Below are 22498 nucleotides of genomic sequence, written 5' to 3'. Positions count from 1 at the left end.
GCTGAATGTAAAGTAGCAGTAACATGGCAAACAGAATAGCCTCTTCCAGTGCTTCCTCATAGTGGTCCAGCCATTGTGGTGAAGGAAAAATACAAGGAAGTGATTGGTCATTTGAAACAAACTTTTCTAGAGAAAGAGGTGAATTGGTCAAAGGTAATGAGGTCTGTTCAGTGCATGTTTACTATCAGAGCAAAGCTTTGAATGAGAAATTGAACAGTTTGTCAACCCTGGCATCAAATATAAATATAAATACTGTTTTATAGGATTCTATAAAGCCACCAGCCCCCCATGTAAATTCCAGCTTTAGGGCGACATTTATGGGAAGGTACATAGTTGTGTACAAGGAGCTAATATCCCAGCCAGGACATCCCAGCCTATTGGAGGGCCAGCAAAAGTAGGGACAGAGGCAACTTTTTGCACCAATTCCATTATAGCGATCAAGAAGGACAGAAAGCATATAGGAAGCCAGTGAGTTTCAATGTGCCAGCCAAGCAGCATGATATATATTTGATAAATATTCCAAAATTGACACAGGATATTAGGGAATCGCATGACTCGCTCATAAATAAAACCATGCTCTGGAAAACTAGAGGATGTAGATCAGTGATTAGGGAAGGTATAAGTTATGCTACTCATATCAGAGTTCCTGGTCACCACCTGGACTGTATAGGGTTGAAGTTTGTGATTATGTGATACTCTTGCTGGAGCACAGGGACTGTGTATAGAAAGGCTTAACAGTGTTGTCTATTTTGCAACACTCTACAACACACATAAAGGAACTGTGTGCATTCTGCAGTTAGGAAAGCAGAAATTAAGCACATTCTTGTTAATTCTGAAGTGTGCTGGAAGCAGATTTTAATAGGATAAAAACAAATCCAGACACTTCGCTAGGAAACTCACAAATGACAAATATTCACGAAAACCTGATTTCCACACTTTATCATTTGAGTGCTGTTCCAGTAAAGCTGAATGTCTGTGCAAAGATAGTTGCCATTTCAGTGCAAAATGTGCTTTTTGTAAATGAAAATGTGCTAACACACAATGGCTTAGGTACATTTGGAAATTACCTGCCTCATATCCGTTAAGTGTAGGTGGGTCACAAAGGGTTTTTCTTGTAAAATGTGGATAGAGGATCTAAAAAGTTTAGTAACCACTGATGGAGAGGTATTTGAAAGAGACCTTCACAATTGTTGTGGGTGGGATGGAGATCCTTGGTGTTTTCATAAGATCATTTAGATTAGGGACTGACCTAATTGGTTGAGTAATTGGATTTTAGGGACCGTAATTGTAGGATTATGTGAGGTGCCTAGATGAGATGTTGTAGGAGGCTTGCCTGCCTTGTAGTGGGTACCAAAGGTACTTACACCTTATACCAGGTCCTGTTATCCTTTATTAGTGAATGTAGTCAGTGTCTAGCAGCCAGGCTGTCTAGGGGTAGCTGTAGCTGTAGCTGAGCAGCTAAGTCTGACCTAGGAGACATGCAAAGCTCTTGCAATATCACTGTAGCCACACAGTACTCACACACATGAAAGAAAATACTCAGTGTTACAAAAGTAAATATACTTTATTTTGGTAACCCGAATGTCGAAAATACCTTAGAGACTATACTCCCTTAGGAGGTAAGTAATATACACAATATATACACTAGTAACCAAAAACAGTTAAGTAAACAGTTAGAAAACAGTGCAAATAGTGAAAATCACAATATGTTGCAATGGGCCGGGGGGAAGACAAACCATATGCTAAAATAGTGGAATGCGAAAGTGGGTTTCCCACCTAGTCAAGTGTAGTGTAGAGGGGCGAGAGGAGTGTAAGAAAACACCAAAGGTAAGTAATAGAACCCACCCAGAGCCCAGGATAACAGGAGTAATTCACAGTAAGTTTCCTGAAACACACAAGAAGTTTTGATAGAAGATTATGCAAGAACCAGAAGAGGCTGCAAGACAACAACAATGGATTCCTGGACCTGAAGACCTGTGGAAGAAGAGGACCAAGTCCAAGAAGCACTGAAGAGTCCATGGAGAACAGGACCCCCTGCAAACCCAGATGACGGTGAAAAAGAACCCAAGAAGACCGATGCAGGTTCCTGGTTGGTGCAGAAAATGTTCCACGCTGGATGGATGATTGCAGTCTGGTTTGGGTCGCTGGATTCCACCAACATGCCTTAGCACGCGCAAAGCTTGCGGTTAGAGGAAAATGGCACTGCCCACGACCGGAAGGGACCTGGTGGCCTCTACCTAGGGGGGAGAGACAGAGGAGGCTCTCAGCAACTCAGAGAGCCCTCAGACGACATGGAATCACGCTCAGGAGTCCCACAGCATGGGGACAAAGAATGTGAAAATATAGGCCCACGCAGCACGACACAAAGGGATACCACGCCATCAGAGGACCACTGAAGAAGCTGTGTGTCACAGGATAGAGTGCTGGGGGCCTAAGTTGTGCTGTGCATGAAGAACTTCTTGGAAGGTCGCGGACAAGCCTTGGTAACTGCAAGTAACACAGTGCACAGGGGTACTCTCTTGCGTCGGAAGGCAAGCCCGTACCTCCACCAAAATTGGACAGCTGGAACTTGGGACTGTTGGGGCTACTTTAGTCTACCACCCATGTTGGTGGATTCACCCTCGTCATCTGGAGAGAGGACCCATGCCACCGGTCTTGCAGCAGAGAGGTGCCTGCTGAAGCAGGGAAGAGACTCCATCACTCCACGGAAGATTCCTTCAGTTCTTCTGGTGCAGGCTAAAGACAGGCAGTCCTCAGAGGATGCAGGACCTGGAAACAGTTGCAGTTGCTGGCAGGAGCAGAGGATACAATGTTGCAGAAGTTGTCTTTGCTTCTTTGTTTCAGTTTGTAGAGTTCCTGGAGGATTCAGCTGTGGTTTCGTCAGTAGAAGATGTTGTAAAAGATGCAGAGGGTTGCTGCTGGAGTCTTGCAATCCGAATCTGAAGAAACACCCAGGAGAGAGACCCTAAATAGCCGTGAAAGAGGGATTGGCCATCTAACCAGGCAAGCACCTATCAGGGGAGGGCCCTGACATCACCTGCTGGCACTGGCCACTCAGATGCTCCCAGAGTGCTCCAACCCCTTGGAATCCAAGCAAAACCAAGCTCTGGGACCACCCGGGGGTGGTGATGGACAGGGGAGTGGTCACTCCCCTTTTCTTAGTCCAGTTTCACACCAGAATAGGGTCTAGGGGTCCCCGAACCGGTGTAAAGTGGATTATTCAAGGAGGGCGCCATCTGTGCCCTTCAAATCATTTCCAGAGGCTCTGGGAGGGTACCCCTCCCATGCCTGTAACACCTCTTTCCAAAGGGAAGGGTGTAACACCCCTCTCCCAAAGGACATCCTTTGTTCTGCCTTCCTGGGCTTGAGCTGCTCAAGCAACAGGAGGGCAGAAACCTGTCTGTGAGGTGGCAGCAGCTGGAGCTGCCTGGAAAACCTCAGAAGGCTGGTTTGGCAGTAGTGGAGGTCAACTGTGGAGCCCCCAGAGTGCATGGGATTGTACAACCAATACTAGAATCAGTATCGGGGTACACTTCCCAGTGGTTAGACACCTTACATGCCATATTCGGGGCTCCCATTGTGAAGCTGAACACAGGCGTCCCCGCACTCACGAAGTCGGGGAAAATGATCCTGGATAATGTGAGTGTACCTCTGCTAGTGCAGGGGTGCCCTCACACACAGGTACTTTGCACCCAGCCTTCAGGGTTGGAAGGGCTGACATATAGATGACTTATAAGTGACCTGGTGCAGTGTAAATGGCTGTGAAATGGTGCATGCACCATTTCCCACCGGCTGCAATGGCAGTCCAATAGAAGCCTTTGCATGGGCACCATGTGGGTGGCAAAAGTAAAGCTGCAGTCCATAGGGATCCCCTGGAACCCCAATTCCCTGGGTACCTAAGTACCATATACTAGGGACTTATAAGGGGGCACCAATATGTCAATTTGGAATGAAATACTGGGTTACCAGTAAGTAGTGACAAGTTTGAGAGGAGAGAGAGCATAAACACTGGGGTCCTGGTTAGCATGAGTCCAGTGACACAGTCAAGCATACTGATAAAAACAGTGACACATACTGACAAGCAGGGCAAAAACCATAAGCACTGGAGTCCTGGCTAGCAGGGTCCCAGTGACACAGTCAAACACACTGACATCAGGCAGAAAATTAGGGGTAAGATGCCAAAAATAGTGTACTTTCCTACAGAAGTGAAATAGAGATCTATCATAATATAGCTAGAAAGATTAGAAAGATATCACATTATTTTTTCATGACAAGTACTGTTATTGTTACAGGGCTTACTTTGATGGTTTACTGTGAGAGAAGAGGAAGAATAGCAGATTTATAAGTGGGTTAACACAGTGTCATGCTGTAGCTTATTATACAGCAATCTAATTTATTTGTGAAATCATTAAAATTGTTAAAAACATGTTCACAGTAGGAGAGTTGAGATTGAGATTGGTGAAGGAGCATTCAGTTGTAGAATTGAAATAAAGGGATTGCTGATGCTCTTGTTAGGAAACACTTGATGATGGCCAACTAGGCACTGAGTCAAATGAAACATTTGGCCAAGTCTGACTAAGACTAAGACCCAATATTTGACAAACAGCAGACTTACAAAATATGAACAACTAATTCTTGCAGCTCATAATGTGTCATGCTCTCAATCCAGTTTCATTGTTACCATTGCCTGAAAATGAAAGTGGTGCAGAAGAGATTGAGTATGACTGTCTCTAAGTTACGGATCTATGCATCAAGCCAAGACCTCACATTAAGGATGCACACTTTGATAAGCCTGATTATGTAAGTTTTGTAGACAGCTCATACATGAGATACAATGAGGGGAGTTTGAGAGCAGCCCATGTAGCTTGTACAATTCAGGAAGTGGTAGAATCTTCCTATCTTTAAAATGTTACCTCTGCAGAAATGGCAGAACGGATTGCCCTTACATGAGCCTGCTATCTTTCAGGTCAATTGCGAGTGACTATATTTACAGGAAGTCAGTATGGCTTCTGTGTGGTCAATGATTTTGGACATTTATGGTCACAAAGGGGACTCATGACTTCCTCTGGAACTTGTATCCAGAATCAGGAATATGTGATGAGGTTGTTGGAAGCTTTACAATTGCACACATAACTACATTGCAGTAGTTATGTGTGCAGCCCACAAGTGTGGAAATGATTATGTAACAGTTGGAAACAGATATACAGATGAAGTTGCTTAGAATTGTGTGATTGTGGAATGCCCATTTAACAGAGCATATAGAAATGAATCTGATGAGGACACCACATTTTCAATGTCGTTGTCAGTAGTTGATGCTAATATTGGATCAATCAATGTCAATGCACACAGTGATACGTTTTCATACATGAACAAAGTTGCTTCACCATTGATAGATTCCCCCATCGTGAACTCTCCGTCAATCCCACTACATAGGAACATGGTCAGACAGGCTCTGAGACTTCGGCCTGAGGTTAATGACTGACAGGTCTCAGGTGGGGTAACACTTAGCCGGCAGCCAAACTCACAAACAGGAAAACTTAGGTCAGATCCCACAGATAGGGAGGAGCACCAAAATGGTCCGCGGAGATTGGCCCCAATAAAACACACATGCCAGAGGGATGTGTGCATTCCCCAAAACACCATAAACTTAGATATCATATGTAATTAGGTACACTTGGCCACTTAGGACACAGCATACGCAGCACACACAGTGAGCACGTGCCCCTCAGGCCGAACATCTGGACATGTCCTCGCTGCACACATTGTGTCCAAGCCAGATCCGGGCCCACCTGCATCCACTATCAGGAAATGTATTTACGACTCCTTGACAACTGTTTGCATTGTTTACTAACTAAAGAATTTTTGTAATGTTTTTATTGTACTCAGAGAAATGTATGAGCACTTGATTCAATCAAATGTACAATGTGAGACAGTCCTCAGACCCTGGTTCTGTATCTCCTCTCTCGGCCATAATGTCTAATTAAATTAACAGTTCCTGTTTTGCTAGACACCTCATGTCTTTTGTTTTTTAGGGTAAATTCTCATTCAAGCAACACTGAACTGTGGGGAAAAATCAAAAGTTTGCAGGAAGAAGTTTCAGAGGCAGAACATCAAGGGTGGATCAGAACAGGATGTGGTAAAAATGCAAATGACATCTGGTTTTCAGCTGATGGAAGAGCTGTATTGACAGATAGCCTATTATTTCCCCTGTCAAAATATTTTCATAGCACTGCACAAATCAAAAGGGATTCAATGGTGAGGTTATTCAGGCAGAACTTGTTTAATTCTTTGTTTAGAGTTTTGGCTTAGGAATTTTAGATAGATAGATATGTGACATGCTAGTGAATGCATATAGGGAGAAAAACCTGTGTAATGCTGAGCCACATAGGAAGATCAGGTGGTCCCTCACTTAGTATGCAGTAATAGGATTAAATATATTCCATTTATAATGTGCATTTTCTCCCGATAGGTGGAAGACTACCAAAAGTGAAGAAATGGAAGCCTCACTGTAGCCAAACTGCTGTTACACAAATTATTACTGAGGTTCGGGTTTCCAGTATCTCCGCAGTCAGACTGAAGGACCTATTTTAGGTCCTTAGAATGTTATGGGTGGCACTTTAAGTGGAATAGAGGCTGCATTGCAGCTACTGTCCACAAGTGTTTGGTATAGTTGAACAGCTAAATGGGACACTAAAATTATGTTTGGCCAAAGTCTGTGATCTACTGATATGAAACGGCCAGATGCTTTGCCATTAGAATTGATGAGTCTCATAAGCACTCCCAGTAGAAGGACAGGATTATCAAATAGTCATGGAATGTGCTATGCGACTACCTGCTGTGCCTGCAGATGCACTTGTAAATATCACAAATGACCTTACACGCAACTATTGTAAGGGGTTATCTGATGTGGTGTCTTCTGTTTTTCACCAGTTTGGAGCTGTCACTGCCACTCAGAGACAGAAGCAGTGTCACGACCTTAACCCTGGCAATTATTACCTTGTTGTAAACCATGTTTGAAAGTTGTGCTTAGAGCCATGGTGGAAGGGACCCTCCCAGAGGATGCTAGTCACCAACACTGCTCTGAAGCGCACTGGGATATCTAATTGGGTCCATGCTTCTCACACCCATAGAGTGAGGTGTCCCTTTGATGAAGTGGTGACATTCAAGCCAAGTCCGACACCACCTTTGTCCATACATCCTGAAGAACCAAAGGGGGGATTACTCACCTGTCCCAAGTTCCTGAACTCTCACAAAGTGTAGTTGAAGGATACTTTGAAGATGAAGACCTGAGAATTGAAAATAGAGCAGTCGCTGAGTTGTCACCAGAACAAACAATTGATCCTGGTGAGGAAACAAGTGTAAGGAAAGCGGGACTACAATTGCGACCAGAATGGCTGAGTAGTAGGAGACAATTAAAATATAGTGTGTCAGTTGAACGCATACCGTAAACCATCATTGAAGAAACAGAATCTAGTAGTATAAGCAACATAGAGGAAGACCAACTGACACCAAGGAGATCCAAGACAGCTAGAATACTTTGCCACAGGTATTCAGTACACGAGTGAACCTACTACACAGAATATACCTAATGCCGCTGATCAAGCTCCAAATGAACTGAGATCAGAACCACTTGAACCGCCACAACATGCCACAAGAATGTTTGGAAGAAGGAAAATGATTAATACAAAAAGAAAATTATATATCCAAAAATAAAATTTGATAGACAATAGAGAGGAAACTTATGTGTTTATTTATAACAGGAAAAATCTGTCAACATGCATTGGAAGTTCTTGGAGTCTATTTCATTTTTGGGCAAGATGTATATTTTCATTTGCATGCTGAATAGGAGGGTTTTATATTTAGCTCTAGTGTTCCCTATGATGTGCCATGTAAATAGCATAAATGCCCTATCAATGACACTTTCTCACAGACATACACATTATACATGGGACACAATTAGTGGGAGATATGTTGGAGGGAATCATTCCTCCTGTAGGAGTAGTTTTGAATGAGAAGAAAATGAGAAAGCTCTCTATCATAGTAGATACGCTGACTACTATTCCATCCAGTGCATTATTAACAGTAACACAGAGATAGTAACTATTCTATCAATGGTTTTACAAGATTAGCTAGCTTTAGTGAAAGGCAGAGTTTGTAAGATTTTGAAGGGTCGACATTGTTGGTCATATATTCCTGAAGTAAGTAAGATGAAAGAAGAATTTGAAAAGAACAGTTGAAACCTTAAACCTCAATTAGGAACTTTAGAGACAACTTGTGTAGAAGGAACCTTAGGCAAAAGCGCTTCTACTGTAAGTAAATGGCTTTGAAACATTGGGGAAGGATTCTTGCAGCTTATATTTTATATAACCTTTATTAATTGTTGGCATTTGCTGAATATGCATATATGCTTTGTATAAAGGATTTAGATGTTATTTAACAAGAAAGAAAAACAAATAAAGAAAGAGAAAGGCAAAGGAAAAAAGAAAGAAAGAGAGAAAGAAAGAGAGAAAGAAAGAAAGAAAGAAAGAAAGAAAGAAAGAAAGAAAGAAAGAAAGAAAGAAAGAAAAGAAAAAAAGAGAGAAAGGAAGGAAGGAGGGAAGAAAGAAAGAATGAAAGAAAGGAAGAAAGAAAGTAAGAATAAGGCTTACAAGAAGTTGAAGGAAGTGGAAACTTTAAAAGGGGAACTTGATGACTCAGCAAGGAAGGAAGGTGCAACCTAGAGATTCCTTTGTGATAACATTGTGATGGCTATTCTAGCCATCATGGGGTAGGGAGTTGTGAGAGTGAGTCTCCTCATTTTAAAAATAAAAATGCATTCAAATAGAAAGTGCAAACATTTATGCAAAATAACTCATGTATAAAAAATGCAAATGTTATGGCAAGCATACAAGTGAAATACCATAATGTATTCTTTTAATTTAGCCTAACTATTGATGATATATAAACATCAATTTGTACCTTACCATTGAAGGACAGTGTTTCAAGTTGAGCTGCTGTTTTACACAAGAAGTTTTTCTCTCCTGCTGCTGCTGATGTAACTTTCCAGAAGGCTTCTGTTAGCTAGTGAATAGGCATTTGTTATGTATTAGACAACTGATAGTGAAGTTCTCACTAGGAGCAGCGGAGATGAGAGGAAGAAAGGTACATGTATAGAATTATCTGAATCAAAAGATGTGGATGAAGTACCTTTTCAAGGACTTGTTTCTGTAGTGTATTGTGAAGATGTATGAACTTCAAGAGTTTACGTACTCCCAGGGGTTTCTGACACTGTACTGGACAGTGTACCTTGACAAGAGAGATTCATTCACATTCTCACTTCCACTCAACACTCTGGACTCAAGCATTTGAGAGCACTCTGACTCTTTACTGAGATCGGAGGGAATACCTCTCTTCAGGAAAGATTCTCTGTTAGCACTTTTTCTTTTAAAGATATGTTTGCTGCTGATCTATAGCTGAGAACACTTTCAGCTTGAAATTCCCTGTGCTTAAATGTGAATTGTGCATGTTTATGCATTACATTTTCTCATCAGAACTCATTATTGGATTTATGAACTGACACCTTTACTCTGGTGTAAATTGACTTTTTAATCCTTAATCTAGATTAGGAAAAAACATTTTATGGAACTCACTTATTGTATTATCTGTATATTATTTCTAATCTTTACTAATTTGGTATTTTACCTGGTTTTGAAATACCGACTAATGGATTATTTCAATTTGCAATAATGATGATTAAAGACTAATATTTACTGAATAAACAAATTGAATTTTACTAGAATTGTTAATAAAACTCTTTACTCACATCAACTCTCTTTATTGACTGTTACAAATGCTAAATGGGTTTAATGACTATTAAGGTTTGATATACATTATTGCTCCCTTGAATTTCTCCTTGTTGAAGAACATAGGCCCATTTGACCAGTGACAGGGTTTATTTACACCCAAACACTAAGATACAAAGACACTGCACCTTCAGAACCGATAGCACTTTTTGTTGAGTTCAGAGCTAATACCTGAATGGTAAGGCTGAAGAATTCTAACAAGGTCAACCAAGAGAATTTTTGTGCAGCAACCAAATTATGCCATGGCTGTCCAATGACAAAAGCTATACTTCAATGTTCAGCATAGGTAGCTTGACACCATTTGCCAGTAATCATCCCCCAAAAATCATGTAAATTAACATTACTTTACCTGGCCACTTAATGAACTTGCAAGTACAGCTACTTCATTGATCATTCTAAGTAAATCAAGAAAGTCTTTATTTTGATAGTCGAACCGTTTCCCAAAGATGACAGAACAGGTCACATTGGAAGCTGCATTGCTTACATGAAGTGTTGGGTCAAAGGGCAACTCTGTTGAGAAAAAAAAGTAAAGCAGCAGATTATTGCATATACTGCAAACTCTTATTGGAAGGATGCTCAGATTTACACAGTCAAAGCAGAATTTCAAGTGAGAAATTGAATGCCCTCTCTCCTGTCTTAAGCTTCTAAAACCTTTCTAAAACCATTCTGGCAAAAAATGCAGTCCACCCGAAGTAGATATTACAAATTCAATTTAGAAACAAGCACTAATTTACATTATGGTTTTTAGACCTGCCTGTCACTAATCTTCAGAGTGTCCCTTCAGGGGTACACATTTTTCCTACCAAAGTTACTTTACCTATCAGGTCAGGAGCTGCGCTGCTGAAGAAACCCCTTACCAGACAAGACCCCATTCTCTGTCACTGATGACAAATTCTTCAAGCAAATACATTGGACTCCAGGGAGGGGAAATGTGTTGGACCACACAGGTCCCTGTCTTGTGATCACTGGCTGCTCCAAGGGGATTTTCCACAGAATGGCACAGCAATGTTCTGCACATATCAGCACTAGGTGACCTGACCTCACCTTAGGCCTCTACTTGATCACTTTGCATACACAAGACACTTAACATATCATGTTTCAAGGTGCATTGTTTTTACCCCCTCCACCATCATCTAGATCATTTCTATAGAATGAAAGAAGAGTGTCCTCAGGTGGTTGGGGCTGTGGACCTCTTCTCAACTAGTGGGGCTTCTCGCCAAACTCTGTAAGATACAAGTCAAGCTTGTAGACTCCATGTGAGGCCAGGAATTTGTCACTGTCTCCTATTCTCCTGATTCCTCTTCTCAGCAATTGTGATTGATGCAGCAGCTTCACAGGGCATGCTCACTTATGCTCTCCACTGACTTTGAGAGTAATGTAGACTCCATTACCCATGTAGTGTTAACCAGTGAGGTGAGTTGACCCAGCTGAAGTAATTTTACCTCCAGGCAATCACAGCTCTATAAAATGCACAACATCAGGTGGGCATCTCAAACAACCAAGTAGGTCTCTAGAAAATAAGTGTACCTTTTTCGGTAGAATTATGGAGCTATATGGGAGAAATATCAATTCAATAAAGACAGTAGCAATAGCCTAACTCTCTAAATAACTATAATGCACTTTTACAGCCTTTTTAAAAAGGAAAACATATTGAATAATGACATATATGAAATCTGTGCATCCAGTGACAACACTCCCAACTCCTTTGTCCACCCTATCCACGTACTTAAGTAACTACACAATATATAGTGACGGTTCTACCACATCATCTAGAGTTGATGGTCAGGAATTAAGTCTAGTGGTATTTCCCCAGAAAAATCTGTCACGAAAGGAGTAGGCTTTCAATAAATTGTAAACCAAGTGTACGTAAAATACTAGCAAACACCACCTGGAATGTTAAGGAGATTTATGATGATGAGAATAGTGAGGTGTGATGTCACAGAGATGGCTTCAATTATGCTATTTCTGATGTCATCTGTGACATCATTTGTGAGGCCATGAGCAGGGCAATGAGTAACCCTAAGACCTACATTTCAGTTGTTGTTTAAATTAAGTAACAAGTGGGTCATCCTGATTTTACTTTAGCACTATGGTCCTTGTTTAGAATTTGGCAGACTGGATACTCCATAGCAAATGTGGCAGATATCTCACCCAACACTTTACATGTGCATTATTGTTCTTGGTAATATGGTGGACTAGATATTTGCCATGTTTTGATGGAGTCAGTCTGCCTAATGTTAAATGGGGCTCTAAGTCAAGTTCTAGCTGAAGCTCTGGGTTTTGGTGTCAAACACTCAATTTTGATAGAGTATTTTTTTGGCCAAACTCTAAAGAGGGCCCTAAGCCTCTGAAAGGGAATTCAAAATCTTCCAGTTGCATGAGGTCATGGGTGGTGGTCATTGTCCAGTTCCTTCTGAACTCTGGGCTTTGATGCCAAAAACTCTATTTTAAAGGAGTATCTGTTCTGCCAAACTCTAAACAGGGTCCTAACTCTCTAAGATGAAATTCAAAACACTTCAGTGGCTCAGGGTTGAAGCCCTGATGATCATTGTCAAGCACCTACTGAAGTTGTGGGTTTTGGAGCCAAATTAGCAGAGCAAGACAAATCAATTTTTTTTGGCTGCTGAGGGTAATTAACAGGTCGAATAGATTTGCCACCTCACCCTAATCAAAGGTTTTACTTTCAGATATAGTGCCTAAGGTAGGATTTGGTAGATGGTGCACAGTCTGTCAAGGTGGAGAAGGACATTACCTTTGCCACCATGACAAACTACTATCTGCCAAATTTAGACATGGGCCCAGCAGTCATCTTTATAAAAGGAAATACCATTACAGTGGTTACATTCAATTTACAAAAAGTTTTGTGGACAGCTGCTCGTGATTTTGATAGTTGTTCATCAAACTTTTCAAATGTTTTTCTTTTTCAGAAAACCCCCCACACCCTGGTGGGGAAGAAAGTGCAGTGATTCTTATTAGGGTTTCACTATACCATACTCTCACAAGATTCCAAAGATTGTCCCTTGAATGCAAAATAATAAATCCTTAGCTCAGTGCTGGTAGTGTGGCAAATTGCAGTCAGGCTTTACTAGAGGAACATGTACTAAGCATATCAAGGTACCAACATTGACGATAAATTATTGACATAACTCAAAAGAAATCTGCCACTAATTTATAGAAAATAAAACAGATTTTTCTATGATTTTAGACGCCAAAATAAAGTAAATCAGATACATTCAACAGGAGTTATGGATTTTAGAGTTCAAATAAGATTGGAACATTCAGAGGCTGTCAAACTTTACCATTGCAGTCAATGAGAAAAATTGCAGGTGACACTCGGTCACTTGTGGGGTGGGTTCGGAGGAACCCACTGGTAGTTAAGGTTGTGTGGGTCCCAGGACCAAGCTGTAACAGTCAGACCAATTTTACTTGGTTTGTGGGGCCTGAGTGAAGAGATGTCCTGTCTGTCCTTGGTGCTGGATCCGGGAGCCATGAATGTTGTAAATGGTACTTGTGACACTCTGTCACTTTCAGGTTGAGTTCATGGGAGCACCCTTGGGGTTAAGCTTGGGTGGGTCCCTGGACCAGGATTCACACAGGAGAACAACTCAACCTAGCTGGCGCATCTTGGGGGCAGAGGTGTGCGTGGCTATCGTTGATGCTGAACGAGAGCTACAGTTGCATGTTTTACCATAGAGATGAAGCAGGTGAGGAAGCAGATACAAAAACCTCAACAACGGAGCCACGAGTGATGTCGGCGGAAGATGTTGAGGTGTTCCCTTGGGTTGTAGTGTTAAGTAAAGGTGGTGATGACCGAACTGGTCACCAATAAGGTGTGTCAGTGGTCAGGTGGAGGAGAAGCTATCTCCCCTTCCAGAGGTCCAGTGGAAAATGGTAGCCAGCTGAAACTTATCACAAAGCTGGACTACACTTCCCACAATGCACTGGACCACCTGTCTTTGGGCGATCCCTCAGATGGACCATGGCCAGCACTTTTTCAGGTCTGGTATGTGCTTTATACCTGCAGTGGGCAGGGGACACGTGGCACTAGTCCAAGGGAGTCTGGACTTTCCTTTGGCTTACAAAGGATTCCCTCCTGCCTGGAGAAGCAGTCTTTGGTCCAGGTCGAGCATTTCCTTAAAGGTGGCCACATGTTCAAGGTATCATGCCTTTTGTTAGTGCAGGTTATTGTTATCGCTAAAAAAAACCCTCTCTTGCCCTTTCTTTGCAAGTTGTTGCAGAACTGAGATTCTGGTGACAGGGGAGCCTCTTAAATCCTGTAATTAGGAGCCTTAAGGGTGAGGGTGCAAGTAGCCAATGGGCTAATAGCCCCAGCAGCTAATCAGCCCCTGACGTGACCACATCCAGTAGGTTGTGGCACCTTTTCTGCCCAGAACTCTCTATTTTGGCACTTTTCAAGATGGCAGAAGTCTTCCTTGGCTGTACAGACTAGGCTGCCCACCCTAGAGGGTGGCAAGTCTTCTGGGGGTGTACACTACCTCCCCACCTGCCCAGGTTCAAATGTTCCTGTGGGCAGGGGACAGCCTGCTTGCATATCAGAGATGGTGTGTCCTTTGAAGTTCACCACATTGATGGGCCACTTCACTAGCCTTCCTGGGAGGGAGGGAGGTAGGACCTCCTTTTCATCCAGACCATTCTTCTGAATGCTGGGAGTGTTCATACTACTGCCCGAGTGGGTTGAAATCATGTCTTTGTGGCAACAGCTGCAGGCTGGCAGCCAGAGCACAGGAAAATTTGGGTAATGTGGTGTACAACCTCTAAGGTTGCTTTCTGGGTCCATGCAAAAATCACCCTCGACACAAGAAGGCGCATTGTTTGATACCAAACTTCACTCATTTTGAGAGTAGCATACTGGAACTGGCGACCTCGGCTTTGCCCGGGTGCCAGCCCATGTTATTCTATGGAACGTTGTTCACTTATAGTAGTTTTGCATGAAAAGGACACTACGGGGACAGAAAAGCTTGCACTTATATGTCTATATCTTTAAAATAATTAATCCTGCCTTCCAGGATCAGGGGGCCTACCCTAGGCGTGTCTGACATAAATTAAAGACAGTGCGGATGCTGTGCCATACATGGTGTGGGCACAGTTGAGTTTGAGCAGTATGCACTACTTCTGCAGCCTGTAATGGCAAGCCTGCTGCCTGTAGTTTACTTGAGTGAATGAGGGTGGCACAAGCAGTGCTTCAGGCTCTGATGACCCCTTAAACATGCATGAAGTGGGTACCATTGGTACCACATAGTAGGGATTTATTAGGGGGTCAACATTCTTGCCAATTAGGGATACCAATTCACATTTACCTATTTAGGGAGAGAGCACAGGGGCCTGGTTAGCAAGCTACAGTGCACTTTCAATGTCATAACCAACAGCATCTAGAACAAAAGGTGTGGGGGTACCATCCAAAAAGGGCACTTTTCTACATGACACCTGCCCCCCCCATAAAGGTGATGAGCAACTAACCTCCTTCTTGGTAGTTCTCATCATCTAAGTGGAAGAAACTGGAGTCCATACCCTGTGAGAAAAAGGGACACCTCAAAAGTTTGGTGCTCTCTCTTCTCACCTGCAACAGCCACCTGAAAGGCCTGTGGTTGGTTTGAACTTTGAAGTGAGTACCAGACTGTTGAGATCTCAGGTTCTTCAGGGACACATCCACAGCAAAGGCTGCTTCCCTGTTAATGGCACTCCATCGCTGCTCTCTAGAGAGGATTTGCCTGTTGATATAGGCAACTGGTTGATCCTGGCCCTTATCATTTGTTTGTGACAGCACTGCCCCAATCCCACATTCAGAAGTGTCTAGCTGGACAATGAACTCTTTCCAATAGTCTGGTGCTTGTAGGACAGGTGCTGAGCACATGGCTGCTTTCAGGGTGTCAAAGGTATCAATGAAAGGGGCCACTATGGTATCATACCCCTTCAGAAACCTCGATCAAGCCAAGGAATGCCCTGACTTAGGTCTGGGGTTTTGGAGCCTCCTAAACAAAATGTTATGGATTTTGGGTTGTAAAGGTCTCATTTGGCCACCACCTACAAGGTGGCCCAAGTAGACAACAGAATTCTGCCCTATCTGGCACGTATTGGCCTTGATAGTTAGGCCTGCCTGCTGCAGGGCCTATAAAACATCTCTCAGGTTGACCAGGTGATCCTTCCAGGTGGTTCGGAAGACATCAATGTCATCAAGATATGCTGCACTAAACGCATCCAGTCCTGGAAGATCTCTATTCACCAAGCTTTGAAAAGTGGCAGGTGCATCACTTTAAATTGAAAGTGTCCTTCTGGGGTAAAAAAATAAAAAATGCAGATCTCTCCTTTGCTCCTTGGTGATTCCACTTTGCCAGTACCCTCATGTTAAATCAAAGGTACTGAGGAAATTTGCTGCATCCAGCTTATCAATAAGCTCATCTGCCCTTAGTATGAGGTGTGCATCAGTTTTAGTGACTGCATTTAAAATAATCCACATAAAACCTTATCTCTGGCTTTCCACCCCTTGAGTGAAGCATGGGAACCAGTACCACTAGTCCAGCATAGGAAATGACAGAGGGTTCAATCACCCCTACCTTAAGCATCATGCTAACGTCAGCTGTGATGCAGGCCTTGATTTGATCAGCCAGGTGATATATCTTGTTTTTGACGGGGAGGCTGTCACCAGTGTCCACATCAAGGACACACCCAAATCTGTGACTGGGGGTGAGTGTTTGCATTGTCAGCACTCCGTCCATCATCCTTTTGTGTTGCTAAAGCTGCCCCAAGTGGGAAGGGTATGCCCAGACGTGGGTCCCTTGCTCACTGTGCCACTGGAATCAAGCTAGCCTGGCTGAAGAAGGGTGATACCCTGAAACCGGTCCCAGGATGATTGTTTCTGGTCCAAGGAGGACCTGGCCTGGCAGTTCGGGCTGGACTGTTCCTGTGAGGAACAGGGTCAAGACTGATTTGCATATGGCTGGGTCCAAACAGGGGTGGCATGCTGAGCAAAAGAACGATAGATTAAACCCAGATCTGTGACTGGGGGTGAGTGTTTGCATTGTCAGCACTCCGTCCATCATCCTTTTGTGTTGCTAAAGCTGCCCCAAGTGGGAAGGGTATGCCCAGATGTGGGTCTCTTGCTCACTGTGCCACTGGAATCAAGCTAGCCTGGCTGAAGAAGGGTGATACCCTGAAACCGGTCCCAGGATGCTTGTTTCCGGTCCAGGGAGGATCTGGCCTGGCAGTTTGGGCTGGACTGTTCCCATGAGGAACAGGGTCAAGACTGATTTGCATATGGCTGGGTCCAAACTGGGGTAGCATGGTGAGCAAAAGAGCGATGGATTGAACCCAGATCTGTGACTGGGGGTGAGTGTTTGCATTGTCAGCACTCAGTACATCATCCTTTTGTGTTGCTAAAGCTGCCCCAAGTGGGAAGGGTATGCCCAGACGTGGGTCCCTTGCTCACTGTGCCACTGGAATCAAGCTAGCCTGGCTGAAGAAGGGTGATACCCTGAAACCGGTCCCAGGATGCTTGTTTCCGGCCCAGGGAGGACCTGGTCTGGCAGTTCGAGCTGGACTGACCCATGAGGAACAGAGTCAAGACTGATTTGCATATGGCTGGGTCCAAACTGGTGTGGCATGGTGAGCAAAAGAATGATGGATTAAACCCAGATCTGTGACTGGGGGTCAGTGTTTGCATTGTCAGCACTCCGTCCATCATCCTTTTGTGTTGCACATCAAGGACACACCAGGTTGTCTGATTAGGGGTCAAGGAAAAGAGCTTAGGAAACTGGTTAAGGACCTGCCTGCAGTCAGCTTGTTGCTGTGTAGTGAGGAGGTCAGACAAAACAGCAACCTCCACTGAACCATCTTGTGGGCTGGTTGACAACAGGTCAGGGAGGGGTTCTCTTTCCTCCTCCTGTCCTCCATCAGTGACCATCAACATAGTCATGTCAGCCTTGTCTCAGTGGTCATATGGAACACTCTGTGAGGGTTACTAGGGATACCTAAGTCGACCAAATAGGTGACTTCCACTTTCTTCTAAAAAATGGGGAAGGTCCCAGTCCACTTGTCCTGGTGGGCCTTAGTAGCCACAGGCTCCAACACTTACACCAACTCACCTGGATGACACTCAACCAATGATGAAGAAGCTCTTGCCTGGCCTCTAGGTTCTTGTTTGTTTTTATTCATGTACTCAGGTATGCGTGAACGCAGGCCCAGCACGTAGTCCACTATGTGGTGTTTGTGTTGATTGAGAGGTTTCTTCCAACCTTCTCTCACTAGACTCAGAGGACCCACTATTGGATGACCAAACAGAAGTTCAAAGGGGCTGAAGCCAACTCCCTTCTGAGGCATCTCTCTATAGGAGAAGCAGGGTAACAGGACATCCAATCTATTTCTGAGTTTTTCAGGGAAGCCCATTATCATGCCTTTCATTGTTTTCTTGAATCTTTCAAATAAACCCTTTGTCAGGGGGCAAGATGGGGTGGTGAATTTATAACCTACACTACATTCATTCCACATAGCTTTCAAGTAAGCAAACATGTAATTTGTCCCTCTATCAGAAACCACCTCTTTAGAAAACCCTACGCTGGTGAAGATCTCCAGAAGGATCTTTGTTACTGCAGGGGCAGTGGTAGTCCTGAGGGGAATTGCCTCTTGGTACCTAGTGGCAAGATCTACTACCATGCAAATAAATCTGTTTCCACATGCAGTTGGAGGGCAAAGGGGACCAGAAATGTCAATCCCTACTCTCTGCTGGCTACCCCTGGTTAGGGATACCTGGACTCAGTGTACCAGAGCCCATCTTCCCAATAGACCCTATGTCATCACCCTCTTCTTGCCTTGCAGCCTGCTGCCTAAGGCCTTCAAGAGTACAGCATGCCCTTTGCCTTTGGCAAATGACCTCTCTGGAGGGCCCCCCTGCACTTACGAGCTCTACCAGGTCAGACCAGGCCAGGCTCCATCAGCCTCCTCAAGTGTCAGGGCATCTCCCTCAGGAGAACTCTCCCCTAATCTTGTGACCTCTTTGAAGCTGTTTTAACAGTCTTCTTGTCCTTTCTCTTGGACTTAAGGTTTTGGGCCATTGTTTCAGGCTCCAAGCCTTCTAGGCTTCCCTGCCATGTTGCCTGTACTCTTGTTGTTTCACACACCTACTCAGGGAGATGCAGCATTTATGCATGAGCCTTCCTTTCCACCTCTGCCCATGCAGAAGCTTCAATATAATTTCCCAGCAGACACTCTATTGGAGTGGCATCGGACACAACCACCTTCTTTGGGCTAATAACCTTATCCTCAACTCTAAGCTTACCACGGCCATTAGATGGAGCTTTGTCTGATACCAGGTATCATTTTGTCTGGGGAAAACAGTCTTGCAGCCACCATGGTGAAACTGGCACATGTATTCCTCACAGTCTCTACCTCAGTACTATTGAATTTAGGGTTTTTTCTATACTTCTCCAAAATTGGAGGTAAGATTGCCAGAGCTTCAATATGCACCCCATCCAGGAAAACTAAAGTAGCCTTAGTCTATTCTCTGGCCTCTGCAGAGTACACCTCCACCCCCACTCCTCTGCTAGCAAACACCTTGGACTGGCCTACACTGGGGGACATCTTGGGACATGCTGCATCCCCTTTATTATGCCCTGACTGCTGACAGTTACAGCATATTGCAGTGTTCTTAGGGTCTCAGTTCTTACATTGGTACCCCTTTCCATCACTGAATATGAAATCCACACAAAATTAAAGTGCAGGAATGGTCATAATTACAACCAAAAATCACTGAAATTCATAAGTTGCGGTTAGAACCATAATCCATTACACACAATTTCTACGCAAACCATAACTTGCCCACCAAATTAAATTATTGTGGCCTCACCCTTGTTGTGATAGAAGAAAATATAAAATTGTTTTTTGGGGAAAGTAGATTATTAGCTAGGGTAGATAGTAGTACACTACAAGTAATAATGTTACTTTTCTTGGTAGGTCCAGTCCAGGGTTTCAGTAATTTTAACCTGAGCTCAACCCCTGTTAGCTATGGTACAGAGTGGAGAGGCTTAACTTATGGAAATCCATAAAGCATTTAGAAGTACCAAAACAGTTAAAAAGCAAAAAACACACCAAAATAAAACTTCACCTCCAATTTATAGAAATAGAGAATATATAAATGATCAAAATGACACCAAAAAAAGTAAAATTCATACTTTGTGAAATGGATGTCAAAAATCCTCAGTGGAACAAGATAGCAAGCTGCAGCCGAGAAGGGTCCAGAAGGCTGCATAGCTGTCAGAGGTACCGGTTAAGCTGGTGACTTTTGATGGGAAAGTTCATAAAGGGAGAAATTAAAAATTTGTGTACAAAGAAGGTCCCTCACCAGTCGGATCCCTCTGGCTCCTTCTCTCAGTAAAGATTTCTTTGTTGGGACTCAGTCAATTTTATGGACCTTAGATTTTTCCAGAGGGGAAAGCTGTAGTCAGACAGGGTTCTATGAGGCTGGATACCCTCTCCATGATGTCCTGTTGAAACTGATATACTAAAATGTTTGGAGCAGGGGAAACCTGATTCTTTGGCCCAGTATCAATGCACCTTCATCAGTTCGACTTAGCAGGGTTGTCCTGGTCCACCAGAGATCTTTGTAACCAGCAGACGAGGGTCAAGGCTCACTCCAACAGAAGCCACCAGCAGGGTTCAGGTCAGTTGAAACTACTAATTTGACCTCTTCAGGAAATGTTTTTCTAGCAGCTTGTTGTGTCCCTATAGCTTAACAGGAGGCCAGTCAACTGACACTTTGAGTCTCCTTCTTTGTCATGGATACAAGTGAGAGCAGGTCTAGCCTTTCAGGTCTCCTCACAGGTCTCAACGACAGGTGGAGTCCTTCATTTGCCTTCCATAGGTCCAGTAGTGTTCTGAAGAGGGTGCCCAGGGGAGCCACATTGATATCTGGTACTAGCGTGTGGGTGGGGTAGATTCCCAGTACCTCTCTGACCAATAGGGAAAATGATCCCAGGGTTAATCCTATCCAATTTTGCAGCGGTTCCTGTGTGGCCTACTGCAAATAATTCCATAGTAGGCTTCTCAGTCAAAATTCAAGATGGTGAAACTCTTGTCTTCTTGTGCAGAGCTTCTGTGCCCAGCACAGGGCTGTGGCATTGGAAATGAGCAACGTGGTCACTCCAAATCAATTCTGGGGGTAGCTCCTCTCCTAATGGGATTGGTGCCTGTCGGACTGGAGGAACAAGAAAGAACAGTGTCCAGGTATCAGTTAATACCTCAAATGCTGATTACATTTATTACACCGCTCAGTGCTTACAAGTTTTTGATGTTATCGTTCGGACTCAGAAGCTAGTGTTTTTCAAAAGTTAATGTTTTGTTATTTAAGTATGCATGTGGCGTGCAAGCATTCCAGGATGACATTTGATACATGCAAAGAACAGAACATGATTGTTGACAAAGTGTAAACATTTTCAAAGAAATGGGTATGACTGTGGGAAAGAGAAGTGTAAGTTTCTTGTGAATTATGTTTATTATTTGGGTCACAAACTCACCTCTGAGGGCATTCTGACTAAAATGGACCTTCTCAGAGCATTTGAAGAGATGCCTACACCTAAGGATAAATAGCTAAAATCTTTTGAGGGTTAGTAAGACTATTATTACAGGTTTGTGGAAGTTTATACTATTGTTATGGAACCACTGAAGAAAATGTTAAGAAAAAATAAGAAATTTGTATGGGGTGCTGCTGAGGAAAAAGTCTTCCAGGATAATAAAAAATACATTATTGAATGTTCCTGCTTTATAAACATACATTTCAGGTGTTGAATGCACTATTACAGTTGATAGTAGTGCAGTTGAATTTGGTGCTGTGTTATGTCAAAATATTACTGAACAGGAACACACCATTTAATTTACATTGTGTGCACTTAAAGATGTGAAAAGTAGGTACAGTGCCACTGAGAGAGAGACATTGGCATGTGCCTAGGGTATAGAAAAATCTTCAGGGGAATCTTCAAGACTCACATATTTTTTTCTAAATTACAAGAATACATTTTGGGAGTAAGATACATTGCTAGTAATGCTGATTGTTAGAAAGGGCCTCTTTTGACATGTTAGCCCTCCCACTTTTTGCCTGGAAAATGATGTGGTTTCAAACTGTATGCGCCCTGGGCCCCTGCTAAACAGGTTCCCAGGGCTAGATTTCTTTCACCAAAACTGTACTGTTTATTGGCACTTCAGCCAACCTTATATGTCCAAGGAAAAGCTACCCCTGGTAACTAGGGACTAGGTACTGAGAGGGTCCCTCAGAGCTGTAGCACCCATTGTGCCACTCTGAGAAGCCCCTCACCAGCCTCATGCTCGCTGCCATTGTAAATGCATTACAAAGTATAGGTAAAAGTGAAAACTCGACATGACACTCACCAAGAGTGCCCTGTTTACTAACACTACATGAACTATAGGTAAGTCACCCCTCTGGCAGGCCTTACAGCCCCAAGGCAGGGTGCACTATAATGCATCTGAGGGCATATATTTGCATGAGAAAATATGCCCCTACTGTGTCTTTACAAAACCTTTAAACTTTGAAAAGGACATAGTAAGCATACAGGGAAGCCATATCAAATACATGTGTTGGACACTAGTCATTACGAGTTCCCCAGCTACATGATGGCCTCTCTGAATACTGGGTT

At 43.3% G+C, this 22498-nt stretch overlaps 1 protein-coding gene across 2 annotated transcripts in view; it reads right to left on the bottom strand.

Annotated features, from left to right (window-relative positions):
* LOC138299950 (cytochrome P450 2G1-like) overlaps positions 1-22498 on the bottom strand; it is a 278392-nt gene that overhangs the window by 159967 nt on the left and 95927 nt on the right. For both annotated transcript variants that reach the window (XM_069238678.1, XM_069238679.1), the window contains one exon: positions 10192-10352. In XM_069238678.1, coding sequence (XP_069094779.1) covers positions 10192-10352 — 161 coding nt within the window. The remainder of the gene's footprint in view (positions 1-10191; positions 10353-22498) is intronic.

The sequence above is a fragment of the Pleurodeles waltl genome, chromosome 6, assembly GCF_031143425.1.
Source record: "Pleurodeles waltl isolate 20211129_DDA chromosome 6, aPleWal1.hap1.20221129, whole genome shotgun sequence".
NCBI lineage: Eukaryota > Metazoa > Chordata > Amphibia > Caudata > Salamandridae > Pleurodeles > Pleurodeles waltl.
This window is presented reverse-complemented; position numbering and strand designations above follow the sequence as displayed.